At 52.5% G+C, this 21,719-nt stretch overlaps 3 protein-coding genes across 10 annotated transcripts in view; 1 reads left to right on the top strand and 2 right to left on the bottom strand.

The window, feature by feature from the left end:
- The window catches only part of TIRAP (TIR domain containing adaptor protein), a 383,808-nt gene extending 379,039 nt beyond the window's left edge, over nt 1–4,769 (bottom strand). The window contains exons 1-8 of one of the 4 annotated variants that reach the window (XM_083877969.1): nt 4,486–4,769; nt 3,201–3,269; nt 2,977–3,060; nt 2,431–2,531; nt 2,188–2,242; nt 1,491–1,926; nt 603–775; nt 36–475 (exon numbers count right to left, since the gene is read on the bottom strand). In XM_083877969.1, coding sequence (XP_083734095.1) covers nt 432–475; nt 603–775; nt 1,491–1,926; nt 2,188–2,194 — 660 coding nt within the window. In that variant the 5' untranslated portion in view covers nt 2,195–2,242; nt 2,431–2,531; nt 2,977–3,060; nt 3,201–3,269; nt 4,486–4,769 and the 3' untranslated portion in view covers nt 36–431. Of the gene's footprint in view, nt 1–34; nt 476–602; nt 776–1,490; nt 1,927–2,187; nt 2,243–2,430; nt 2,532–2,976; nt 3,061–3,200; nt 3,270–4,485 lie in introns of those variants that run through there. The other 3 variants (XR_014591757.1, XM_083877970.1, XM_083877968.1) reach the window with 3 other exon arrangements.
- A 3-nt stretch (nt 4,770–4,772) lies between these two features.
- FAM118B (family with sequence similarity 118 member B) lies at nt 4,773–15,393 on the top strand. 5 transcript variants are annotated; one of them, XM_083877964.1, is made up of 9 exons: nt 4,773–4,833; nt 5,157–5,188; nt 8,893–8,970; nt 10,879–11,131; nt 11,888–12,115; nt 13,567–13,695; nt 14,055–14,259; nt 14,719–14,778; nt 14,860–15,393. In XM_083877964.1, the coding sequence occupies exons 3-9, from the start codon at nt 8,900–8,902 to the stop codon at nt 14,871–14,873; spliced, it is 960 nt and encodes a 319-aa protein (XP_083734090.1). In that variant the 5' UTR covers nt 4,773–4,833; nt 5,157–5,188; nt 8,893–8,899; the 3' UTR covers nt 14,874–15,393. The 5 variants fall into 5 exon arrangements, with proteins under 5 accessions (XP_083734090.1, XP_083734086.1, XP_083734087.1 ...); XM_083877960.1 differs by having other exon boundaries at nt 13,974–14,259; XM_083877961.1 differs by having other exon boundaries at nt 4,780–4,833; nt 8,841–8,970; nt 13,974–14,259.
- A 250-nt stretch (nt 15,394–15,643) lies between these two features.
- Nucleotides 15,644–21,594, bottom strand: SRPRA (SRP receptor subunit alpha). The gene is made up of 14 exons (XM_083877959.1): nt 21,441–21,594; nt 20,639–20,722; nt 19,697–19,860; nt 19,437–19,597; nt 19,162–19,315; nt 18,569–18,719; nt 18,310–18,416; nt 18,012–18,130; nt 17,652–17,738; nt 17,389–17,561; nt 17,090–17,303; nt 16,846–17,009; nt 16,619–16,717; nt 15,644–16,426 (listed from the first exon to the last, which is right to left on the bottom strand). Exons 1-14 carry the CDS (start codon nt 21,558–21,560, stop codon nt 16,298–16,300), a joined length of 1,926 nt encoding a protein of 641 aa, XP_083734085.1. The 5' UTR covers nt 21,561–21,594; the 3' UTR covers nt 15,644–16,297.
- Between the last annotated feature and the right edge of the window lie 125 nt (nt 21,595–21,719).

The raw sequence follows: 21,719 nt of genomic DNA, 5'->3' as shown, positions 1-21,719 counted from the left end.
GGATTGAGACAAAAATACGGAAAACCACCGAAATTTTTAAACTTCTGCATTTTCGCAGTCGCAACGATTCCGTGCAAAGTCACTGCCTGCCTGATCTTGTCCTGCCCACAGCCCAGCAGGCGCATTGTCAGCTTAGTTAGGGGTCTTGGAGCCCTCAGGGCAGAGAATGGCAGCACCATAAAGAGCTGTTGTGACCCCAAGAAACCACCCGATGTCAGAGCTTAGTGTTTGTGTGATGGATGTCGCTGTCCCCGCTGAGGAGATTTTGGCCACCAAGACACGGTGGATGTGGGGAACTCCTCATCTTGGCTCCCAGGTCTGGTCTGAGCAGCTCAGGTTTGACCTCAAGGTCCAATGGAACGTGCCAACACCCAAATCCAATGGCAACAGCTCCGTAATGCCCATGGGGATGGATGTCCCTGCTCTCAGCACTACTCCATCCTTTTTGTGGAGCTCTGGCACAGTTCCTGGAGGTCTGCAGAGAGAGTGAATGAGCTCCATTAGCAAACAATTACTCTAAAAATCAACTTCAGATAAATTTATGGAATCTGGTCCCTTCCCAATGGGGCTGACGTTTCCTCAGCCTCCCACAGGACACTCACAGCGCACGACAGTGTCTCTGATCTGCCTGAAGCTCTTCTCCTTGAGGGCCATGTAGATGTAGTAGATGTTCCTCAGCTCCCTGGGATAATCCTTGCGGTCCACGTCCTTCAGCACCGGGATGGTGCGTCCGTTGGCCATGGGAGCCTCAGCCAAGGCCTGGTGCATCTGATACCTGTTGGGAAAGATGGGACAGGGAGGACTTATGAATATGACTGCATGGTAAGAAATACTGCAGATATAAAACCTGTGAGTGAAATAGGAATGAAAGCCAGTTTGGAGATGTGAGCATGGCAGGCAGGAAGATGGTGATTAGCTGAAGACAGGAAAACAAAAGACAAGAATGTTGCCTTTCCACCCTGCAAGGCATCAGGGAACAAGTACATAAGAAAGGAGTCTATAGAGTTTAGAATATAAAATGACATGGTAATGTAGTAGTTCTTATAGGCTGCATGCAAAGTTTGTAGGTTTTGTATCTCACACTGGTTGGTCACTGTAAATTAGAATATTCAACACAAAAAGAGAGAGAATGGATTGTAACAAGGTGATCGCTCTCTTCTCTGGCCCTCTCACCCCTCTTCCCTTACCTCTCTTCTCTTGGCTCTCTTACCCTCTTGGCCCATCCCCTCTCCTCTCTCTCACCTCGCTTGCTCCTGTTTTCTCCCCACGTTTTTCCCCTGCTCCTGCCCCGTTTTTACCCCTTATCTCTCTTCTATCTCTCTCTCTCTCCCCATTCTCTCTTTAGGGCTTTGCTCCAGCCCAGGCTGGTAGCTGGAAGCAAAGCCCTTTTTACCCACGACCCTTGTAATAATAAAACCTCGTATTTCTACAACATCTCAGGTCTGTAGAGTTCCTCAACCCTGCCATCCACAGAAAAAATTCTACACTACCTGCACCAGGGGTCGTGAAGGAAGCCGGGGGTGATGAGCATGACCCAGCAGTGGCTGCTCTGCATGGCATCGCACAGCTCCGTCACCACCGCGCCGCCCGCCGCCGCGTCCCGCAGCTGCAGGAAGCATCGCAAGCTCTCGGGTTGGCCCTCCAGGTAGGACACCAGCTCCTCCGCCAGCTCCACGTCCCCCTCGCTGTGGCAGATGCACACGTCGTAGCTCTTGTCCCACCGCGGGCTGTCCGAGGCGCTGATGTCCGGCGCTGACACAGGAGACAGGGAGATGGAGCTGGTGGCCAAGCTCGTGCTGGGAGAGGAGCTGGAGCTCTTGGCAGAAGAGGAGGAGGAGGAGGAGGGTGAGGATGAAGTGGAGTGGCTGGATTTGAGGCTTTTCACTGAGCTGGGCTTGGGCTTGTGCAGGAGCCGCCGAAACCAACCTGCAGAGTGAGGCCACAGTGAGGTCTGGGGGCTCAGCAGCCCCTGGACTTCCCAAGCACAGCATTGTTCAATCTGCAGAACGCCCCCAGATGGAAAGGGATCTCACCTTGACCCCCAAAACCATCCTGGTCCCTAAAACCTGAGCTGCCACCAACACCTGAATGCTGTGGCATCATTGCCCATTGGTACCCTGGTGTTCTGCTGGGGAGGGGATGCTGTGAGGGAGGGGACAGAGCCAGAGGGTTTATTCTTAGACTCACTAGCCATAACGGGCAGCACGCTGGTCAGCCACCGATTGCCAGCAGGACACCTTTCCTGGGAGCAGAAAAGAGGGATAAAAAACTGAGAGAAAGAACCTCCTCATGGCAGGTCTCAGCCCCAGGAGCTCAATGTGGTCTGTTCCAGGGACCTGCACCTTTGGGGTGCTCTCTTACAGCCCCAAAACCACCCCCAGCAGTTTTCTGCATCTGCCACCCCAAAATGGGCTGGGAAGGAACATTTACCTGTTACTGGCTCTCTCCACTGGAGATACACACCTGCAGCAAGCGAGGCCAAGAGAGAATGGGGAGGAGAAACCTTCATTCCCATCAGTGGGAAAAGGATCCTGTGGAGGAGAGAAGTGGAAATCAGCTGGGATCACCAGGGATGGACTGGGTGCTGGCAAAACAAAGGCAGTGTGGGTGATGCCCAGAGCTGTGCATCCTTGGTGCTGCCTGCTCTGGCATTCCTGTCTGTTCCAAAACATCCACATTGTGCTTCCAACACGGTTCAGGGAGCCCAGACACTCCCAGTGGACACCCAGGAGCAGCAACATGGGAAACAGCTGCTTTTTTCCACTGCTGGCATCACCCCTTCCGAAATGAAACACCCCAAGTCACGCTGAAGCCTTTCCCCTACTCCAAACACAGGACTGCAGGAAACGCCAGCAAAACCCCGGCACGCCCACGGAAACCGCAGTGTTTCCCAAGTGTCACCACTCAGTGACAGCCAAAAGGTCAAGTGTGACTGGAACAATGAGCAGTGGAGCGGAAAGTTGTTGGGATGCTCACCTGGAATGCAGGAGTCCAGCACCGGAGCAGGGAAGGAGATGCATCAGCCCCTGGGTTTGGCAAAGAAAGATCTTCTGGGATTACCTGGGTGGGAAAGCACAGGTGAATGCAGTATGTTCACTCTGCAGTGAATGGCGAGGCTGATCCATCCTTGCAGCTTCCACATCCAGGAGTGGTTCCCAGTGAAGCTGCCCTGGGGTGGAAATGGGGGCAGGGGCACCCACCTGCCTGCCCAGGGACAGAGTGGAGGAGCTCCCCGAACACCCCGGTGCCCCCAGCAGCTCCAGCCTCTGCTGGGGAATGTGAAAGCACAAGCTGGGTAAGTGACTGCAGGGAAGGGAAGCCAAGCCCTCCAAGGGCCTCCTCCCACATCCGCCACATGCCGTCACTGCCTGGGTGTCACAGTACCCAGCCCTCACCTGCACTCACATCTATCTTCCCTCCCTGGTTTCCTGACTGAACACAGACAGCTCCATCTTTGCTGCTCACTCTTATTTTACGAGTTACTTTTACCAAACAAATAATTTTTTCACCCCAAAAATCCCCCCTGTATTTCTCCTTTCCCAGGTGTTGTTCCCCTGGTGGTGGCCAACAACTGACACTGCCTTCATCTCCTCATCATCCTCAACCTAAAGGTCAGGAGCTCCCCCAACACCCACCAGCACCTGTCAGGCTTTTGGGAACCCCCTGCCCACACCACCACTGTGTCCCACAGGTCTTTGAAGAGTTCCTGTTGGACACTGAATGTTCCCTCCACACCACCACCTTGGCTGCCTTTCTCTCCACCAAGCAGGGGACACAGTGGCCAAATCTCAAAGGAAAAAGCTCAGCTGAGTGGTGCTGAGCCCCACAGGGACCCACAGACTACCACCAGTCATGGGCCCAGCACCACTCATCCCACTGGGACCTATTTTACGTTAGTCCCTGCCCTGGCACTGCTGCCACCACCCCAAAAATCAACTCCGCACCCCAGGACAGGATCCAGAGGAGGGGGAGGCACCTGCCTGTGTGAGTCACCCCACAGAGGGAACCTGAGCAAGGGTGAACCCACAAACCCCAGACCCCAAGAGGCAGCACCCTCTGGATCGACCTCCACCCTACCTCAGCAATAATATAATCATTATGAAAGGAGTAACTAAGCAGGCACAGCTCTATTCACAACGTGCCATGACCCAGCAGCAGCACCACACTGAAATCCCTGCAGCAGGAGTTTCAGGCTGGTCATCAGCAGGAGCCTGTGGTTTACAGGATGGCCTGTGGAATTAAGAAACAGTGAAGATCAGATGCTGCAAGGCAAGGTCAAGGTGGCTCTGGTAAGAAAATGAGGCTAATTTTGTCCCTAAAAGCACCATTAATATTTCATTGACAGTACCAGTACAAAACAGTGTGCATCTACCCAGAAAACATAGCATAGTTTTTTTCCTGGACAGCTCTAAGCACACCCAAATTCCGCCACACAGATGTTCGAAGACATCATAGCGGCCGTCCAGGCCCGGGCACCGCATGTACCTCATAGGGCTGGAGAAGTGGTCACCCACACAGGAACCCAGGCAGCGGCAGCTGGCGGAGGAGAGACCCCTGAGGGGTACGCGGGGCACAGGGACGGAAACGGGGACAAGGCCAGGCCCAGCCCCGGCTCGGCCACAGGAACCACTCGGCGCCGCCTCCCAGCCCACCACTGCACTGTGCATGCGCCTCGCGCCTTTTATACCTCCGGAAAGCGCCGCTAGAGCCTTGGCCCCGCCTTTTCCGCTGAGAGCCAATGACAAGGCGGGGCGGGAGGCGTGGCCGAGGCGCGAGGCGGCTGCGCGCGGCGCCGGCGGCGTCTCCTCAATGGGGCCGCGCGCGCGGCGCCAGGTGCGTGCGGGGTGCGCGCGGGGGCGGGGGGGGGCGCGGTTGCCTTGGAGACGGCGGTGGCGGGAAGGGGGGGGTGAAGCTGTTGCCATAGCGACGGGGGGCCGCCATAATGGGGGGGGGTCCCCATGGCGGCCGGGCTGAGGGGACGGAGCGGCCTGAGGGGAGATAAGGACACCGGCGGGGCCCAGGGGTGAGACGGGGGGCCGGGAAACCTCAGACCCGCGCCAAAGCCCTCTATGAAAGCTCGTTTTTATTGAGGGGTCCCCTCTGGTGTCGTCCCCGCCTGCTGAATGCCCGTGTTGTTGTTGTTGCTTTTCCCGCAGGTTTAGCGAGGAGGGCATAACGGAGAGGACAGGTAAGAGCTCGAGAAACCTCAAAAGTGTCACCTCTCGTTCCCTGCTTCCCTTTCCATAGTCAGTCCTGTGTTTCTGTGGGGCTCTGTGGGATACAGAGCTCAGCCGGGCTTTGCTGTGTCACTCTCTCTCTTTTTTTTGCTCATGGAGCCATTGGGAAGCACGTGGAGAATCACAGCGTGGAATAAAAAACCTCTGGTGTGTTTTTGACTCACATCCAAGGAGGCTGAACGCGGTGTTTTTGTGGCTGGGACAGGAGCAGGGCTTGTCCTCAGTCCCATTGTCCCCGGAGCCCGTGTGTTTCTAGGAGGGTTTTGATCCAGCTCCAGTGTAGCTTCCACATGGATGACAGGCTTGGGAATTGGCCAGGGACAGCTCGGCTTTTAGCTGAAACATGGTGGCTTTAAAACTATCTTATCTCAACACCTGAACTGGAAAAGAAGCGGGGAATGCAGCATCCTTGGGAATTCAGCATCCTTGGGAATTCAGCATCCTTGGGTCCTGGGAATGCATCACATCCTTACTGGTGGCAAGTGCTCAGCACTCAAAGAAGCTAAAAATAATGTATGTTTGTACTTGTTTCTTTGTGGAATTGGTGGGGGCTCTTCTAGGGGAGCCCCAGCACGGAGCTGGATCACTTGGCTTCAATGTTAAACATCCCGGTGTAGCTTTAGTTGTGTGTTGGGTGCTGAGCATGGAGATGGTGTCAGCAGCAACTTCTCCATGACTTGGGGGAGAAAATGTTGCGTTATTTCCCCATTTTGGTCCTGCAGGTTGGGCTCTGGTGTTGCCTGCATGGCCTGGTCATGTTTTGCTGAGCTGCAGAGAGGTTTTTGTAAATACACACCCTGTATGAACCTCAGCCTTCCTTTGACACTTGTGGTGTTCAGGTGTTTGCTTTTACCTGGGATACACCTTCATATTTCCAGCATTTCTGCAGCTGGATGTGTCTGTGTCACACTGGGAATTGCTGTGGTTGGGTTTATTCAGTTTTGTTTACTTGAGGACTGTTTAAAGCTGAATTCTGGAAGGGTTCAGGATGAATTAAGGGATTTCTGTGGTGTGGAGAGAGTAAGAGAATGCAACAATCCCACACAGGCAGTATCTGTGATAAAAGTGGTGGGAACAAGGCTGGGACAGGGGAATGGGGCAGCTGAGCCAGGAATCCATGGAGTGTTGTGTTTACACTCCTCAGCTCCCTGTAGTCTAAATAGCTGGAAAGTTCCCAGTGTCTGAAGAAGGTTGGAGAGACACTTCTTATCTTTTAAGTGCCCATGGCTCCCTCTCCTCCATGGCACCTGTGTTCCCAGGGGGAACCTGCAGTACCTGCTGTGGTTTTTTTTCCCATGGCACTGTTATGCTCTGAGGTAATTCCTTTTAATTTTGGCTACCTCAGCTGTGCCAGTGTGATCCATCCCCCTGGGGAGCAGAGCTTCTCTCCAGGACTAAAAACCAGAGGTTACTGTTTCTTGGCTGAATCCCCATAAATTCTTTTTAAGACCAGTAATAACTTTATTTTTGGAACTAGGCTGTATTTATAATAGGGGGGTTTTTTTGTTCCTTTATGACTCTCTGCACTAAATAATAGACCTGAAGGTTGGAGGTCATTATATGAGAAAACCTTACAAGGTGATTATAATTCCAAAAGGTGTTTTATATTAAGTTTAAAATTACTTTAGAAATGTCATTTAGAGGCACTTAAAACTGATTTGATGGCTCCATTCCTGCTGTTAATGGCATGGGAATGTGCAGGGTGAGAGAGATGGGAGCAGTGCTGAGGTGGGAGTTTACAAACAGCCTCAAGATTAGAGGCTCAGCTGATGATTCACAATGCAAAGATAATATAAATTTAAATTATATCCAGTAGCTCTGCTGCTGCAGAGGGACCGAGGGCAGAGCTCAAACTTCCCCCTGAAACACTCCAGTTATCTATTGTTAGTCCCTAGCTCGTCCTTTGCACCACTAAATAAAATCTGGCTGGCTTTGTGGAAGCAGCCTGTCCTGCCAGAAAAATCAGCTCATCCAAAAGGAGAGGTGGGACCCTCCTGGGAAGAAAAGAGAGGGAATTTTCCCCCTTTATCCTGACTGTACTTGGCTGCATTCACTCAGCAGGGATTTGATGGTGAATCTGACAGATCCTGTGTCCAGCAGGTCCTGCTGTGTCTCCCTGAGAGTCCCTGCTTTGGAGATTTAACCCCAAAATAGGTCACCATGAGGGCTGACAGGTTGGAGGTGTTCAGGGCTGATGAGGCTGCAGAGGGTCATTGTCAGAACAGCACTGAAGTGCTCCTGGGCTCACTGTGGGTTGGAAAAATACAGGGTACAATATTCACAGGACTGTGTGATGGAGGAGCCCTGCCTGGCATGCACAGAGGGGGGAAAACCAGGAGATTCCTCACTTTGACACTTTTATCCAAAATCTGGGCCCTACAGTAAGGCCTAATAACATAAAAAGGTGATTATTTGAAGTGATGAGCAGCACACGTTCAGTAATATTTCAGGAGGTATATGGTGAGAATCAGCTCTCTGAGGTGTTCTGCTGTTGTTACAATGATTTATTATTGAACCACCTGGTGTGGGGGAAAGTGTCCCTGCCCACGGCAGAGGAGTGGAACGACACGAGCTTTGAGGTTCTGTCCAACCCAAACCATTCCATAGTGGCATTGTATAAAGTTTTCCAAAGGGTCAGGAGGCAAAGGCTGCACACACGGTGTGTCTGAGTGTCTGACAGTGTCACTGTGCCCTGCTCTCATCATCCAGCACTGGAGGCTGGTGGTTTCCTGGAATACTGGCTGATTTCTCACACAATCCATGCCAACACTTGCAGCAGAGCCGAGCTGTCCTACCTGGGGAGACCTGCCCAATGTCTCCAGCTCTGCTGCCAGGGAGCAATCAACCAACCCTCAGATCTCCCTGAGGTGGAAAAACCTGCAAAAACTCTGTGATTTTGGGTCAGCTGCTCTTCCTCAGCATTTCCTCTGGCCAAAAGCCCTTGTCTAACAGAGCTTTTCCCGGACTCTTCATTACAATTGGCAAGGAGAAAGCAGAGGAGGATGAACAGTTGTATTCATTTCCATTCCCTTTCCATAGACTTATTTGGGAGAAGCAGAGTGGGAGAGCACTGCGTGCTGGCAGAGCTTTTGTGGTTTATGTCACGGGCTGTTGAAAGAGTTCTCCAAGTGCATTTCCTTTCCGTGGGCTTTAAGGTCATTTCCCAGTGCTCGCAGACGCACGGCGGGCTGGGAAACCCTTCTCTCATCACCGGGGAATGAAATGCTTTCCGTGACTTTTTGGAGCCAACAAAAAATCTCTTTGTCTTCTCTTCCCCTCCCACTGTTTCCCAAAGCAGCAAGTTTGCTACAGGCCTTGTCGGGAAGCGGGGAGTGCTGCTCCAAGATCCAGGATCTCTGGGAAAATGAGGAGCTGAGGTGAAGCAAAGGGGCTGACAAAGTGTGTTTTGCTGAGGCAATCACACCTGGGCAAAAACAGCCAAGGATTTTATGGTAAAAGAGGTTAAGGAGGTGGATGAGACTGTGGAGCAAAGTTCAGAGACAAAAACACGCAATTCTCAGCCCAGAGGTGATCTTGGAATGATAACAGAGCTGGGATTTATCCACCTGTGCAAAGCTGGTTGTGTAAAACCTTGTTGTCCAGGTGGTGTTGTCCATGTGCAGTGACTTCGCTTGTGGTGATTTGTCTACTGTAGAAACTGGATGGCTTCAACGGTGAGCCTGGGCAAGGAAACATTATTGGAAGATGGAATGCCACCTGCAAAAAAGCCCAGGTAAATTTAATTATACCCCATTGAATTTGAGCCTTTTCCTTTGCCTCACATTGTTCTTTAAGGATTGTGACCCCTGGTGACCGAAGCTGTTTCGCTTCCTGATCCAAGAACCCTGCACTGGTTTCTGGCCGTACCTTGCTGGGCTTTCCTGCTGTTTGTGCAACAGATGCCTTCACACCCAGAATTAATTTTTTGGGTTTTAACTCTCAGCCAGGGGATGGGGTTGCACTCAAAGCTGTGTTTTACTGTCCTATCCGCTCACAGACACAGTAGTTGTGCTTCTTTGCTTGAGTTGGGTACTCAAATTAGTGTGATTAAACTGCTTTTAAAGGCTAAATAATTCGCTCTGAGGCTCCCTGTGCTTAGAAATAGGTGGTCTTACAGTTCTGTGAGTGGGGGCCTGACTGGTGGATAATTCTATCTGTTGGAGACTCTGGCAGCTGCAGGCTCAAAAGTTCCTGTGAACAAGCAGCTAATTCATCTGGGGGGTTGTCTCCCACTAATTTAATTTATTTGCAAGTTCTGGAGGGCTGAGGATAGTTCAGTGTGGTCTCGAGGTTGATCAGTGACCCTGGAATGTGCAGAAAAGACTCTGGGAGATGATTTTTCCCTTGCTCAGGATATCAGGGTAGAAACAGGTGCATTTATCAGCAGGGTTAGAATGTCTCTTTCAGGCATGCAGGACTTTAGAGTTGGGTATTTGTTATCATTTTGGATTTCAGTCTCTGTATGTCCAATAGTGTTTTTATACTAGCTCATTAGCATGAATACTAATTTATTCCTCACACAAGGCTTGCAGTCCTCAAATTAAACCCTGTTTATCAGCAGTAACAGTGAAGCCCTCCTTGAGGAAAGGGTTAACAAGTCTGTTTTCATAGGCAGGAGCTGAGGGAAGGCACAGCTCCATCTGTGTGGTGTTGGTTTCCTCTCCCCTTCTCACTAATTATCACATGTTTGCTGATGAAGCCCATTTCTTCCATCCGAGCTGCTTCCCTGGGCTGCTGCTCCAATCCTGGGAAGCTGCAGCAGGTCCCTGCTGCAGTCTGGACACACCAGGCAAGGAAAGGCAAGAAGCAGCAGATCTGCTTAATAAATGATAAAGGTCACATTTAAAAGCACTGTGCAGGTGTAAAGGCAGGAAAAGAGGGAGGAGAGGAGGAGGAATAAGGAGAATCCAGCCCTGCAGCTGTTTCATGTGACTCTGTCTCATCTGGGATATTCCAGAAGACTGGCCCAGAGCATCCTGCTGAAATTGCAGGAATGACAGAAAAGGGATTGCTGGTAGAGCTGAGGGGGTTCCTCAGCAAACTGGGGCTGAGCCCCTCCAGGGCAGAGCTCAGAGGAAGCCTTCCCTTGCTTTACTGTGTGCTGGGTAAATGGAGCTGTTGTCTCCAGGCCCCTGTTCTGCACCTGGTTTAAACCAGGTCACATTTCTGACCTGCGTGGGATCTGACACACGTTTTGTCTCAGGATGTAGAGCGTTTGTGTGTGTCTCATTCTCTAGTGCTCACCACACCTTCCCCATGCCCTCCAGCCTTCTAGATAACTTTTATTAATAGACTTCCCTTATTCCAGATTTTTAGTGGATTAGCTTTGCTGCAGAAGAACCCCAGGGCATCATTGACATCCTCAGTAACCATCCTGGTAACAGATTTGATTCCCAAAAATGTTGTAATTACTTTACCTTGTATTGGGAGCATTTGTGCTGCTGATCCATGCAGCTGCCTGCTGTCTTTTAAGGATACCAAGCTGCTCCTCTCATGCTCTGTTTATCAGAGAACCCCAATGGATATTTGATTCAAAATTCAGGCACAAGGTACCTCCATCTCCCTCAGTCTGCATGTGCCACCACCCCAGACACCCTTCCACTCATGGTGGTACCAGCTCTGCTCCTCTCTCCTTTTGCAGGAAGCTGTTGCCAAGCCTCAAAACCAAGAAGCCTCGGGAACTTGTTTTGGTGATTGGGACAGGAATCAGTGCTGCAGTCGCTCCCCAGGTCCCAGCACTGAAGTCCTGGAAGGGGCTGATTCAGGCCCTTCTGGATGCTGCTATTGACTTTGATCTCCTGGAAGATGAAGAGAGCAAACGGTTCCAGAAGTGTCTTCATGAAGACAAGAACCTGGTTCATGTTGCCCACGACCTTATTCAGAAGCTGTCTCCGGTCAGTGTGCTTGTCCCTGTCTTGAGGGTAGGATTTGGCTTTTGGGAACAGCCAGGTTTGGTTCTCCAGCAATAGTGTCCTCACCCCAACAATTCCTCTCTGTATAAGGAACCCCAGTGCAGTTACTGTGCCAGGGCCTGAGAGATAACCCTGCTGCAGACGTGGGGTTTGGGTGTTTCACCTGGATCAAGATGATTAGAGGGATGGAGCACCTTCCTGTGAGAAAAGGCTGAGAGAACTGGGATTGTTAAACCTGGAGAAGAAGGCTTCAGGGGTGACCTAATTGTGGCCTTCCAGGACCTGAAGGGAGCTGACAGGAAGGATGGAGAGAGACTGTGGACAAGGGCCTGGAGTGACAGGACAAGGGGGAATGGCTTTTTACTGCCAGAGGGCAGGGTTAGGTGGGATATTGGGAAGAAATACTTCCTTGAGAGAAGCTGTGGCTGCTCCATCCCTGGGAGTGTTCCAGGCCAGGCTGGAAGGGTTTGGAGCAACCTGGGGTAGTGAAAGGTGTTCCTGCCCATGGCACAGAGTGGATGAGATGGCACAGGGCGGGCTTTAAGGTCCTTCCCAACCCAGACCAGTGTGGGATTCTGTGATCCTACAACTGGTGAAGGAGAGATCCAGAGTAGTGCAGCTCTGTGTTTGCCCTGCAAGACCCAGAGCTTTGCAGGGCATTGGGTAGTTTTTCATGGAGTCATTTGGCAGGAGTTGTTACAGGCTGGGCTCTGATCTCAATCTGTCTCCCCTTCTCAGCGCACAAGCAACGTTCGCTCAACCTTTTTCAAGGACTGTTTATACGAGGTGTTTGATGACCTGGAATCCAAAATGGAAGATTCTGGGAAGCAGCTGCTTAAGTCTGTGCTTCACTTGATGGAAAACGGTGCCCTTGTGTTAACCACAAACTTTGATAACCTGCTGGAGCTGTATGCAGCACACCAGGGGAAGCACCTCGAGTCTCTTGACCTGACTGATGAAAAGAAGGTAAAGGATGAATATTTCTTTTGTCAGGGACTGTGGGGTGCAGGATGTGGTTTCATGCTGCCTGAGGACATTGTACTGATTGTAGTGGTTTAAGTGGTGGCAGACAAGCTCCAGGCAGAGGCTCTGACTGTCCAGGGCAGCAAGCAGAGGAATGAGGGAAGGCTCCTTTCTGGAACAGTGGTTTGCTGGCTGCCATCCAGTGCTCAGGAGGAGTCCTTAAGTCTGCTATTCCTTTGATCTCTGTCCTTGAAACTTCTGGCTTGGCCTTGCTTCCACATAAGGCTCGTGTTGATGTTTCTGACCAATATGGGAAACTCCACACAAGATGCAAAGCTGAACTTTTTATAAGGTGCTGCCAAGTGCTTTTTTGTGGTGGCCATTGAGGGCTGCAGCCTTTGAGGCTCCCCTCTTGTCCCGTGTCCTCTGCCTTCAATGCCTGGAATGGCTCCTCCTGCTGCACTCTCAGAGCTGCTCTCTTCATGCAAACATCCCTCCTCCTGCCCCTGTCAGGCTGTGAAACCCTGAGTTCCTTGCACCTGCCCACCTCACTTCTCCATCGTGGTTTTATTGGTGGGGAGCATCTCATCCTTCTATTTGCATGTTAAACACCCCCAATGTGTGTGTCCTGTGCAGTCCTTGCTCTCTTTTCATTCTCATTTCTGTGCTTCACGTTTCCTATGTGACCTCTTAATCTACGTGGCTGGAAGTACTTAAAGTGTTACAAATAAGCATTCTAATTATTGCAAGCTTAAACGAGCTGAGGTCTGCAGGAGTAAACCGAGAGCCTGGGAAGCAGCTGTCTGAAATGGAGGTCAGCTCAGCTGGTGACTCCCTCAGAGCCAGGAGGGCCCACAAAATAAAACTCAGTAGGCTTGAGAAACAAGCTGACATAGGATTTGTAGGTTTTTTCCCCTTTTTCTGGTCAACCTGGCATTTTGATTCAGTCTTCCCATCACATTCACCAGTCAGATTCTATAGGATGTTGTGTCTTGTATTGGTTGGTCACTGTAAATTAGAATATTCATCACAAAAGGAGATACAATGTATTGTAACAAAGATCTCACTCTCTTAGCTCTCTCTTGCTCTCTTACCTCTGCTCTCTTCCCCCTGCACTCTGACCCCTCTTCTTGGTTCTTACCCTCTTGCTCTTTCTCCCTCTCTCTTTGGGACTTCCCTCCGGCCCAGGCTGGTGGCTGAAGGCAAAGCCCTTTTTACCCACAACCCTGCAATAAAACCACTCCCCCTCTCTTTGGGACTGAAGTGTTGACCAAACAAGCAGCACAGGCTGTGGCTGCAGGCCACGGTGTAGAGGCTGATGGTGGAGACAAGATGAGGAGAAAGGATGAGGAAGCAGCAGCCTCTTTGGAATGCCTCCCCAAGATGTCACACATAGCAGTGCTGCAGTAGCCAGTGTGACACACTCACTGTTGCTGTGGGTTTGGGTTGTGCAGGTGCTGGAGTGGGCTCAGGAGAAGAGGAAGCTCAGCGTGCTGCACATCCACGGCGTCTACACCAACCCCAGCGGCATCGTCCTGCACCCGGCCGGATACCAGAACGTGCTGCGCAACACCGAGGTCATGGTGAGCCACCCTGGGACAGCCCTCCTGCAGGGACAGCTCCCACAGGCTCAGCCAGGCACGGGCTCTGCTGAGTTCAGACTCAGCTTCACAGAGGGTGGGGGAGAATTAATTAGGTATACAAGTTAGGAGGGGTGAATTCCTTAGCCTGCTAAGGTGGTAGAACACTTCCCACACTTGCTGAAGGATGGCATTGGTGCAGAGCCTCCCCAGGGATAGGGTGCTGTCTCTTGTGAGGATGAAGCTCACCTTGACCAAGAACATCTTTCCCTTTCTTAAAGCGAGAGATTCAGAAGCTGTATGAAAATAAGTCCTTCCTCTTCTTGGGCTGTGGTTGGACAGTTGATGACACCACGTTTCAGGCCCTGTTTTTAGAGGCTGTCAAGCACAAATCAGACCTGGAGCACTTCATGCTGGTGCGGAGGGGGGATGTGGACGAGTTCAAGAAGCTCCGTGAGAACATGCTGGACAAAGGGATCAAAGTGATTTCCTACGGGGACGAGTACGCCGACCTGCCCGAGTACTTTGAGCGGCTGACGAGCGAGATTGCCATGCGGGGCCGCACAGGTACGGGGCCAGGGGACCCCTGGCTGTCACCATGCAGAGCAGACAGGGTTAATAGCCCCTGTTCTCCATGCTATATACAGATTCCTGAAGCTTTTTTTTATAAAAAAGCAAATATGTCTCTAAGTGTAGCTGGATTTGTGGGTTACTTTCTGAATTCATTATGTTTTTAACAGTTTAAACAGCTGTGCTGCCTCCCACGCCTGCAGACTTTGTTTTTTCATGTGCAGCTGTTTGTTCCCTTTTTAGTGAAGGGGTATTTAGTCTCACTGACCCTTGTGCTGCTCAGCCTGAGCCAATGCTTTTATACTAATAAATCATAAAAATGGGGGAAAATGGGTTCACTGGCCAGAGCCTTGCTGGCAGGTGTTCTGAGGGTAAACCCAGCCAGGAAAGGCTGTGTGAAACCACCCCGTGTGCTGCTGGCCCTCCACCCTGACACTGCTCTCTGCTCTGCCCCAGGTGTGCCCAAAGAGGGGCAGCAGCTGAACGGCTCTGCAGCTGCCCACACTGAGGTAAAAGGTAAGGAAGGCTCTCTGGAGGCTTCACCCTGTGTTGCTCCCTGGAGTCCCAGGCAGGTTTTCAGCCTTTGCTTCCGCGCAGGATGCAGCCCCTGAGCCTCAGCCCTGCCCAGGCCCTGAGCTGTGGCCGGGGCTCCTGGGACAGCCCCAGCCAGGCCAGCAGCCTTCAGGGAGGCCGGAGCCCACCACTGTCCCCCTGCTGTCCAGCACCGAGCCAGGACCCTCCAGCAGGGAAGAGGCCAGGACAGAACCTCCATGGATGAACACCTGGTCTAACACAGTCATTGTGGTTTTACTGGGGCTGCCTGTGCCTGCGGAGAGCAGTGACCCCCAGGGAGCTGCAGCCTCCTCTAACTTCATACCTAGTGCTTTTATATTCTGTATTTCAATTAAAAAATGAAACTTGAGCTTTTTTTTTTTTTTTTTTTTTTTACTGGAAGCTCTAGTTTTCTAGTCCTGTCTTTTTACTGTACAGTATTTTGTATGTTGAAGTTGTATTAAAGGCCTGCTCACTGAATTTTGGATGCTCTGTCATTTAAAGGCCCTTTCACACCTCACACTGCTGGGAGTTCATCTCCCCCAAACCCAGTAGGAAACAGGTCCTGGCTGGAGGCAAGTTATTTATACACAGAGAACAAATTATGAAGTTTATTTTATATAAATTATGTCTCTTAGCAGACAGCATTCAATTTATTGCACTATAGCACATCTGCAATACAAGAGCTACAAGACATCGTCAGAGAGGTTTGTATTATTCAGTGTAGCACTTCCAACTGGGATCAAGAGGCACTCGGAGGGGGGAGAAAGGGTGCAGGAAAGCAGCAAGCAGCCACCAGCAGAACCATTCTCTTCCAGTATTAATGTGGTTTGGTTTTTTTTTTTTTCCTTTTTAGCAAATAATGCCAAGACCAGCAGGCAGGAGCCAGGCAGGGCACGCTGCCTTCCTCCTCTGGACCTGGCTGCTGCAGCTCTCCAGCTCCTGCCCAAATACATGGTGTCTAGGGCCCCTGCTCCAGAGTCCGGGTGAGGACAGATATGGGTGACTTTAAGGCAATTTAGCATGTCCCCTCCTGCCCAGCACAGGCTGTCAGCTTTTTTTGGTTTATCAGCTTCAGTGGAGCTGCCACGAGCAGCGACATTAACAGCCAGATCTAATGCTGCCCCTAAGCCCAAGTCCCTTTTGCCTCCTCCCTATGCTGGTCTGATAATCAAAAGCAGCTCAAAAAAAAAGCCTTCAAACCCACCAAAAAGCACAGCAGATCCTGGCACCGCCCACCCCCCCGTGCAGCATGAACAATACAAAGCTCTGGATTCGGCCTCCCCGCAAGGGAGTCTGCGTCACTGGACACAGAATGGAGGAACCCAGGGAAGGGCTTTTTCTGGATAAAAAGGGGTTTATCCAAAAACAGTACTCCTCATGCTGCTGTTCCTCCATTCTGTTCTGCACTACACGGGAAAGACTAGTTGGTGACAGGGTAAAGCAGGTTCTTCTGGGACGTCTGCACACAGCGATTTGGTGTTTAGGCCTTCATGAGCGCTGCGACCACGGCCTTGGCGTTAAGGCTTCTCAGATCACAGTAGGTTTGTCCGGTACCAACGAAAACGATGGGCTTGCTCGTGATGTAGGTCATGGAGATGGCAGCACCCACCTGCCAGGGGACAAGCAGCACCATGAGATCCAGTGCTCCCCCCCGTGTGTGGAAACCAGACTTGTAAATTTGGGTTCAGTGGCTTGGAACACAAGAAGGAAGTGCAGGAGTGCCCTGTGTTTGATAATTCCTGTCTCTCCCCTCCAGTCACTGTGAGGAATCTCTGTGCAGCCACCTCAGCAGCCTCCTTACCTTGTCATCGATTGTATCAAACTTGGTGAGGACGATCCCATCGATGAGCCGCGGTGTCTGCGCCATGGAGTGATCAGCCAGGGCCTTGTTGAACTTGACCTGATGGAGAAAAAAGATCCAAGGAATGCATCTGTGGTGCCGCCACTGTCCAATTCTCTGGTAAAACCTACAGAAATGTTTTTTTTTCCCCCCTCTTCAACTCTCAGGAGCAAAACCTCCACACTCACCAGCTGATCCACAGCCTCGTTTCCCACCAGCGCTTCCCCAACGAACAGGACCAGGTCGGGAGCGTTGACAGCGATGAGTTTGGCCAGCGCCGTCATCAGGGGCGCGTTGTCCTGCATACGTCCCGCCGTGTCCACCAGCACCACGTCAAAACCCTGGTTCCGAGCTGGGGCAAGCAGGGAGGGCAGCGTGAAGGACAGCACCACCCCAGGAACACACCACCCACTACTCCAGCTCCACGCCTACCATAGGAGATGGCCTCCATGGCGATGCCTGCTGCATCCTTGCCATAGCCCTTCTCGTAGAGCTGCACCATGGTGCGCCCGCCGTGGCTCTCGGGAGGGTGCAGCGCGTTGAGGCGCCGCGTGTGGGTGCGCAGCTGCTCCACCGCCCCCGCGCGGAACGTGTCACAGGCGGCGATCAGGACGCTGAAGCCGTTCTCAATGAGCCAGAATGAGATCTGCACACAGCAGCAACAGGTCAGAAAAACAGCTACACAGCCTAATCTCACCACCCCAGTCCTGAGATCCGGGATCCCGCCCTACCTTGGCCAGGTTGGTGGATTTCCCGACGCCGTTGACGCCGCAGAAGGTCACGACGTAGGGCCGGTGGTTGCGCTGGGCGTCCATGACATCGCGGAGCACGTCCACGCGGCGCTGGGGCTGCAGGATCTGCACCAGGGCCTCCTGCAGAGCCTGCTTCACTGTCGAGGTCACCGCTGGGAAAAGGGGATGGAAACGGGATATATCACACACAGGGAACACTCCTGAGCTCCAAACCACACGCAGGATGCCACACGGACACTTACTGGTGAACGTTCCCATCACCTTCCCTTCCAGTTTCTTGGCCACAGATTCACAGAGCTGCACTGCAATCTCAGCTGCCACGTTTTTAGCTTTGAGGAAGACAGGGCAGGGAGTCAGTGCTGCTGAGAAGGTTATGCACATCCCACATCAGCATCAAGGAAGGATGGAGTCAGTGTGCAGACCTGACTGTGGCCCCGTTTTTGCTGCATTTTTGAGGGCTCCTCAGGGGTGAGACAGGAACCCACCACTGTTCTGTGGGCAAGAATATCCTAAACCACGGGCACTACCCACACTGGAGCCCACCTAACAGAGCACAAGGAACTAACTACCACTAATCCCTCATACCACAGATCCAGACGTACCAATCAAGTGATCCTTCATCTTCTCCAGCACAGGGTCCATGTCATCTCTAGTCAAGCTCTTGGAACCCACCAGGCCCTTCAGCATGCCAAACATGCCCCCCAGGCCACCCTTCTTCACACTGTGGAGAAGCACAAGAGTTACACTGAGGTTTGAGAGTGACCATCTGCAAAGGTCAGAGGCAGAAGAGCAGACAAACACATCAATTTGTGCTTCCTGCTTTACTGGTTAGACTGGAACAGGATTTATGAGAGAGAAATTAAGAACCATGTGACAAGCAAAGGCTGTGACAGCCTCTACCTGGGTTTTGAAGGGTTCTGGACAACTTTCTCCTCTTCAGCTTCATCGTCACTCTCATACTCCAGGTCATAGAGGCGGCCAGGCTCACGATTTTTATCCCCCAGAGCCTGCAAGGGAAAGAAGCAGCTTTATGGGCCGAGTGCCACAATCCTTGTTTCACGTTTCTTCATGATCCCTTCCCATGCAGGCACAGAGACTGGGCTGGGTTCATCATGCCCAGAAGATGCAGGACAGCAGATGGAGCCTGACTTTTCCTCACCATGTCAGGGTCAAACTCCTCCACGGGACAAGCCTCGGCGCTGCCGTTGGTAGCGGAGTTACTGTAATCGAGTACTTTGGCATTAGAGTTCCCCAGATCCCACACCCGGGGCTTCTTCCCCTTCTCCTTCTGTGCGTCGGGCTTTGGAGATCTGGGGGAACAAACACCAGAAATTCAGTGCAGGGAAGCAGCAGCCATCACCTCCTTAGTAGGTGTGAAAAATAAAAGCCGGGGTTACCCAAAAAGGCAGAGATTGACTGATCCAATCTCCAGAGTTTATTTATCTGAACTTTAACCCTGTATGACACCACTTCCCCTCAAGCCATATGTCAATGCACTGCTGCTGTCTGCTCACTAAAGACAGGTCTGGACCTCTGCCAGGATTTCTGAATCTCCCAGCAAAGAAAATCAGGTTCTATTACCCCTCCAGGACTCCCAGGTGTCTTCTCCCAGTCTTTTCAGCAAGGAGGCAAATCAGGGAAATAAGGTCCAGGGAAGTGAGGTCTGGCTTCCAGGGGCCACCAAAAGGAGGAGAGATTCAGCCATGGCCTAGTTCAAAGCATAGGCAGACTGACCATGCCCTCATCACCCACCTGGACTTCTCCCCAGCTTTCATGTGTCTCCTGAAGAATTCCTCCCGGTTCTTCTGCAGGATTTCATCCTTAGTCAGTTCCTCCTTGTCCCCTGCTGCTGAGAGCTGCTTGTCAGCTGCAGATGCTTTACTGGGCACTGCCACAGCTTCTGTTCCTGACAGGAAGAGGCCCAACACAAGCTCAGTCCAGCTCCAAGCAGATTGCAAAAGCACAAGCTGCAACACGTTGCTCTGGAATATTTATTTCCCTCCCATTTATCTTCCCCATCGACTCACCATCCTTTTTGGAACCTTTGTTCTTCTTGTTCTTGACCTTCTCCTTTGGTTTCTCCCCTCGGGTTTCAATCATACACTTGACAGTCTTCTGGGATTTCAGAGACTGCTCAAACGTCTTCATTACCGTGGGAGCTCGGACTTTGCTGCTCTCCTCTGCATCCCTGCAGGGAGGTGACCCATTAGCCTGGATTTCAGCTCTTCCCCCGCTCCCATCTCTGCTCAAAACACAAATTTAAGATAAAAACTCCCAAGCTCTTTACCGGAGGAGGCGCATGAAATCGTCTTTAAAATCAAAGGTGCCATTTAGGAGGCCCAGGGCGCCCTTCTGCTGGAACTCGTTGCGATATTTGTCCCGGAACTCCTTGTGGACGTCGTCTATCAACTTGTCCACGTAGGTTAGAGTCAGGATCTTCTGAAATCCCACCTGCCAAGGAGCACGGCCAACAGACACTGCATTTCCAGCTCATTCAGCAGCAGCAAGCAAGCAAAAACCTCTCTATTTAATTCACAGCTCTTTAATTTGCACAAGCTTCAGCCTGCACTTTCTGCTCCACCCTCCCAGGCGTCTAAAATGCCCCAAAAAAAGGTGAAATACAGCCCAGAGCTTTGCTTCAACAGAGGCTGTCTCATGGCAAGAAAGGCACACAGAGCAAAAAACCCTTTAGCTTATCTGTGGGTCAACAGGGTAGGTTGTATGGATTTATGGAGATAAGGTGCCAGGAAACTGAAAAGGAGAGCGTTAAATGCTCTCTAAAGTAACAGGAACGATGCATTTCTGGCATTTATTTTTTTTCAATAGATCTGACCAAAGTGAAGTTTTACAAGGCTGCAGCTTCTGTTTGAGGTTTGATTAGTTTTAATCCTGTTGGAGATGATTAAAATAAGCTGCTACTGCAGCAGCATTCAGCTGACAGACACCCATGTCCCCCCTCTGGGGGGAGTCTGGCTACACTGGGGTCACTGCTCAGCATCCCCCTGAATGTTCATCACAGCCCCTCACCCCCCACAATCCCAGAGACAGAGGGGCCAAACCAGTCTGGGAGCCAAGGTCCAGCCCTAAGCAATGCAAACAGCTGTTTGCTCAAACCTCAGCACAGGGGAACTGCTCCCCCTCTTTTCCCCTTCCTTTGGGTTTGGGCGCCCAATGGGGGCTTGGAGGGACCCTCCTGCCACCCCAAAGGGGCCTGGGGGGGGTCACTTACCACAAACACCAGCTCAAACTGGTTGTCCAGTTTGTATTTAAGTGTGAGGGCTTCATGGGTGAAGGAGTTGTTGCCACCTCTCTCCTGGGGGAGAGGAGCTGTCAGAACGGGGGTGCCAGCAGCTCCCACCATCCCCTGATCCCTGTCACCCCCCTCATCCCTGTCACCTCCCTTCCCCAAAGTGGTCCAGCATCCTTTAAACACGACCCCACACGCCCTGGGCAGGGGTGGTCCCATCCATCCCCCCTCAGCTCCAGGAGCCCACCCACCCCGGGGTGGTCGTGTCCCCTCTGCTCCATCCCAGGCAGGTGGTGCCACCCAAATCTCTCTGCTCCCCAAGGTGACAGTCCCATCCACACCCCCAAATGGGTGACCCCACACCCGTCCCCACCCCCAGAGCTGGCTGTGCCCAACAGTGTTCCCACCTGTGTGCCAGACACCCCTCTCCTCTCTATCCCCACCTGGATAATCCCACTCATAGCTCTCCCCTCTCCCTGCAGGGCCTCCCATCCACCTCTCCCCCTCCCAACGGGCCGATCCCGTTCCCGCAGAGATTTTGGTGCCCGTGTTTTCCCCCGGTCCCCATTCCCCGCCAGCTACGCGGGCTCACTGATTTCCCTGCCCAGGGAGATGATCCCATCCCCGCCTCCCCGCCATGCCAGTCCCCTCAGCCGCTCTCCCTCCCCAGGCAGACGGTTCCCGCCGTCCCCTCCCTCACGGCAGCCGGGCTCTCCCCTCCCGCCCCGCCGGGTCCGTGACCCCCACCCAACCCTCCTCCCCCCGGCAGCCGGCCCGGCCCGACCTGCAGCAGGACGGAGCGGATGAGGGCATTGACGGGGGCGGTGGCGGCGGGCCCGCGCACGCCCTGGAAGCACCAGAGGACGAGGCCGCCCTTGCTGAAGATGGTGAAGAAGTCGAGCATGGCGGCGGCGGCGCCGGGCCCGGCGGGGCGCACACGTCGCTCTGCCCCGCGCTTCCGGCGGAAGCCCCGCCCCTCCCGCGAGCCATTGGCGGGACGGCACGGGCGGGCGGGGGCGGGGCTTAGGACAGTGCAGGGGGCGTGGCCACGAGGGGAAGAGGG

Source organism: Zosterops lateralis, assembly GCF_965231275.1.
Source record: "Zosterops lateralis genome assembly, chromosome: 25".
NCBI classification, from domain to species: domain Eukaryota; kingdom Metazoa; phylum Chordata; class Aves; order Passeriformes; family Zosteropidae; genus Zosterops; species Zosterops lateralis.
The sequence above is the reverse complement of the archived record's forward strand: the minus strand, read 5'-3'. Positions and strand labels throughout refer to the sequence as shown.

What these genes read in the sequence shown, in the direction of transcription:
- FAM118B (XM_083877960.1), top strand. Translation starts at nt 8,900, where the DNA reads ATGGCTTCAACGGTGAGCCTGGGCAAGGAAACATTATTGGAAGATGGA. An exon ending in TTATTCAGAAGCTGTCTCCG is followed by an intron (nt 11,132 to 11,887) that starts GTCAGTGTGCTT and finishes TCCCCTTCTCAG; the next exon opens with CGCACAAGCAACGTTCGCTC. An exon ending in TGCGCAACACCGAGGTCATG is followed by an intron (nt 13,696 to 13,973) that starts GTGAGCCACCCT and finishes CCTTTCTTAAAG; the next exon opens with CGAGAGATTCAGAAGCTGTA.
- SRPRA (XM_083877959.1), bottom strand. Translation starts at nt 21,560, where the DNA reads ATGCTCGACTTCTTCACCATCTTCAGCAAGGGCGGCCTCGTCCTCTGG. An exon ending in CAAAGGTTCCAAAAAGGATG is followed by an intron (nt 19,316 to 19,436) that starts GTGAGTCGATGG and finishes TCTTCCTGTCAG; the next exon opens with GAACAGAAGCTGTGGCAGTG. An exon ending in GATGAAGGATCACTTGATTG is followed by an intron (nt 17,739 to 18,011) that starts GTACGTCTGGAT and finishes TCTTCCTCAAAG; the next exon opens with CTAAAAACGTGGCAGCTGAG.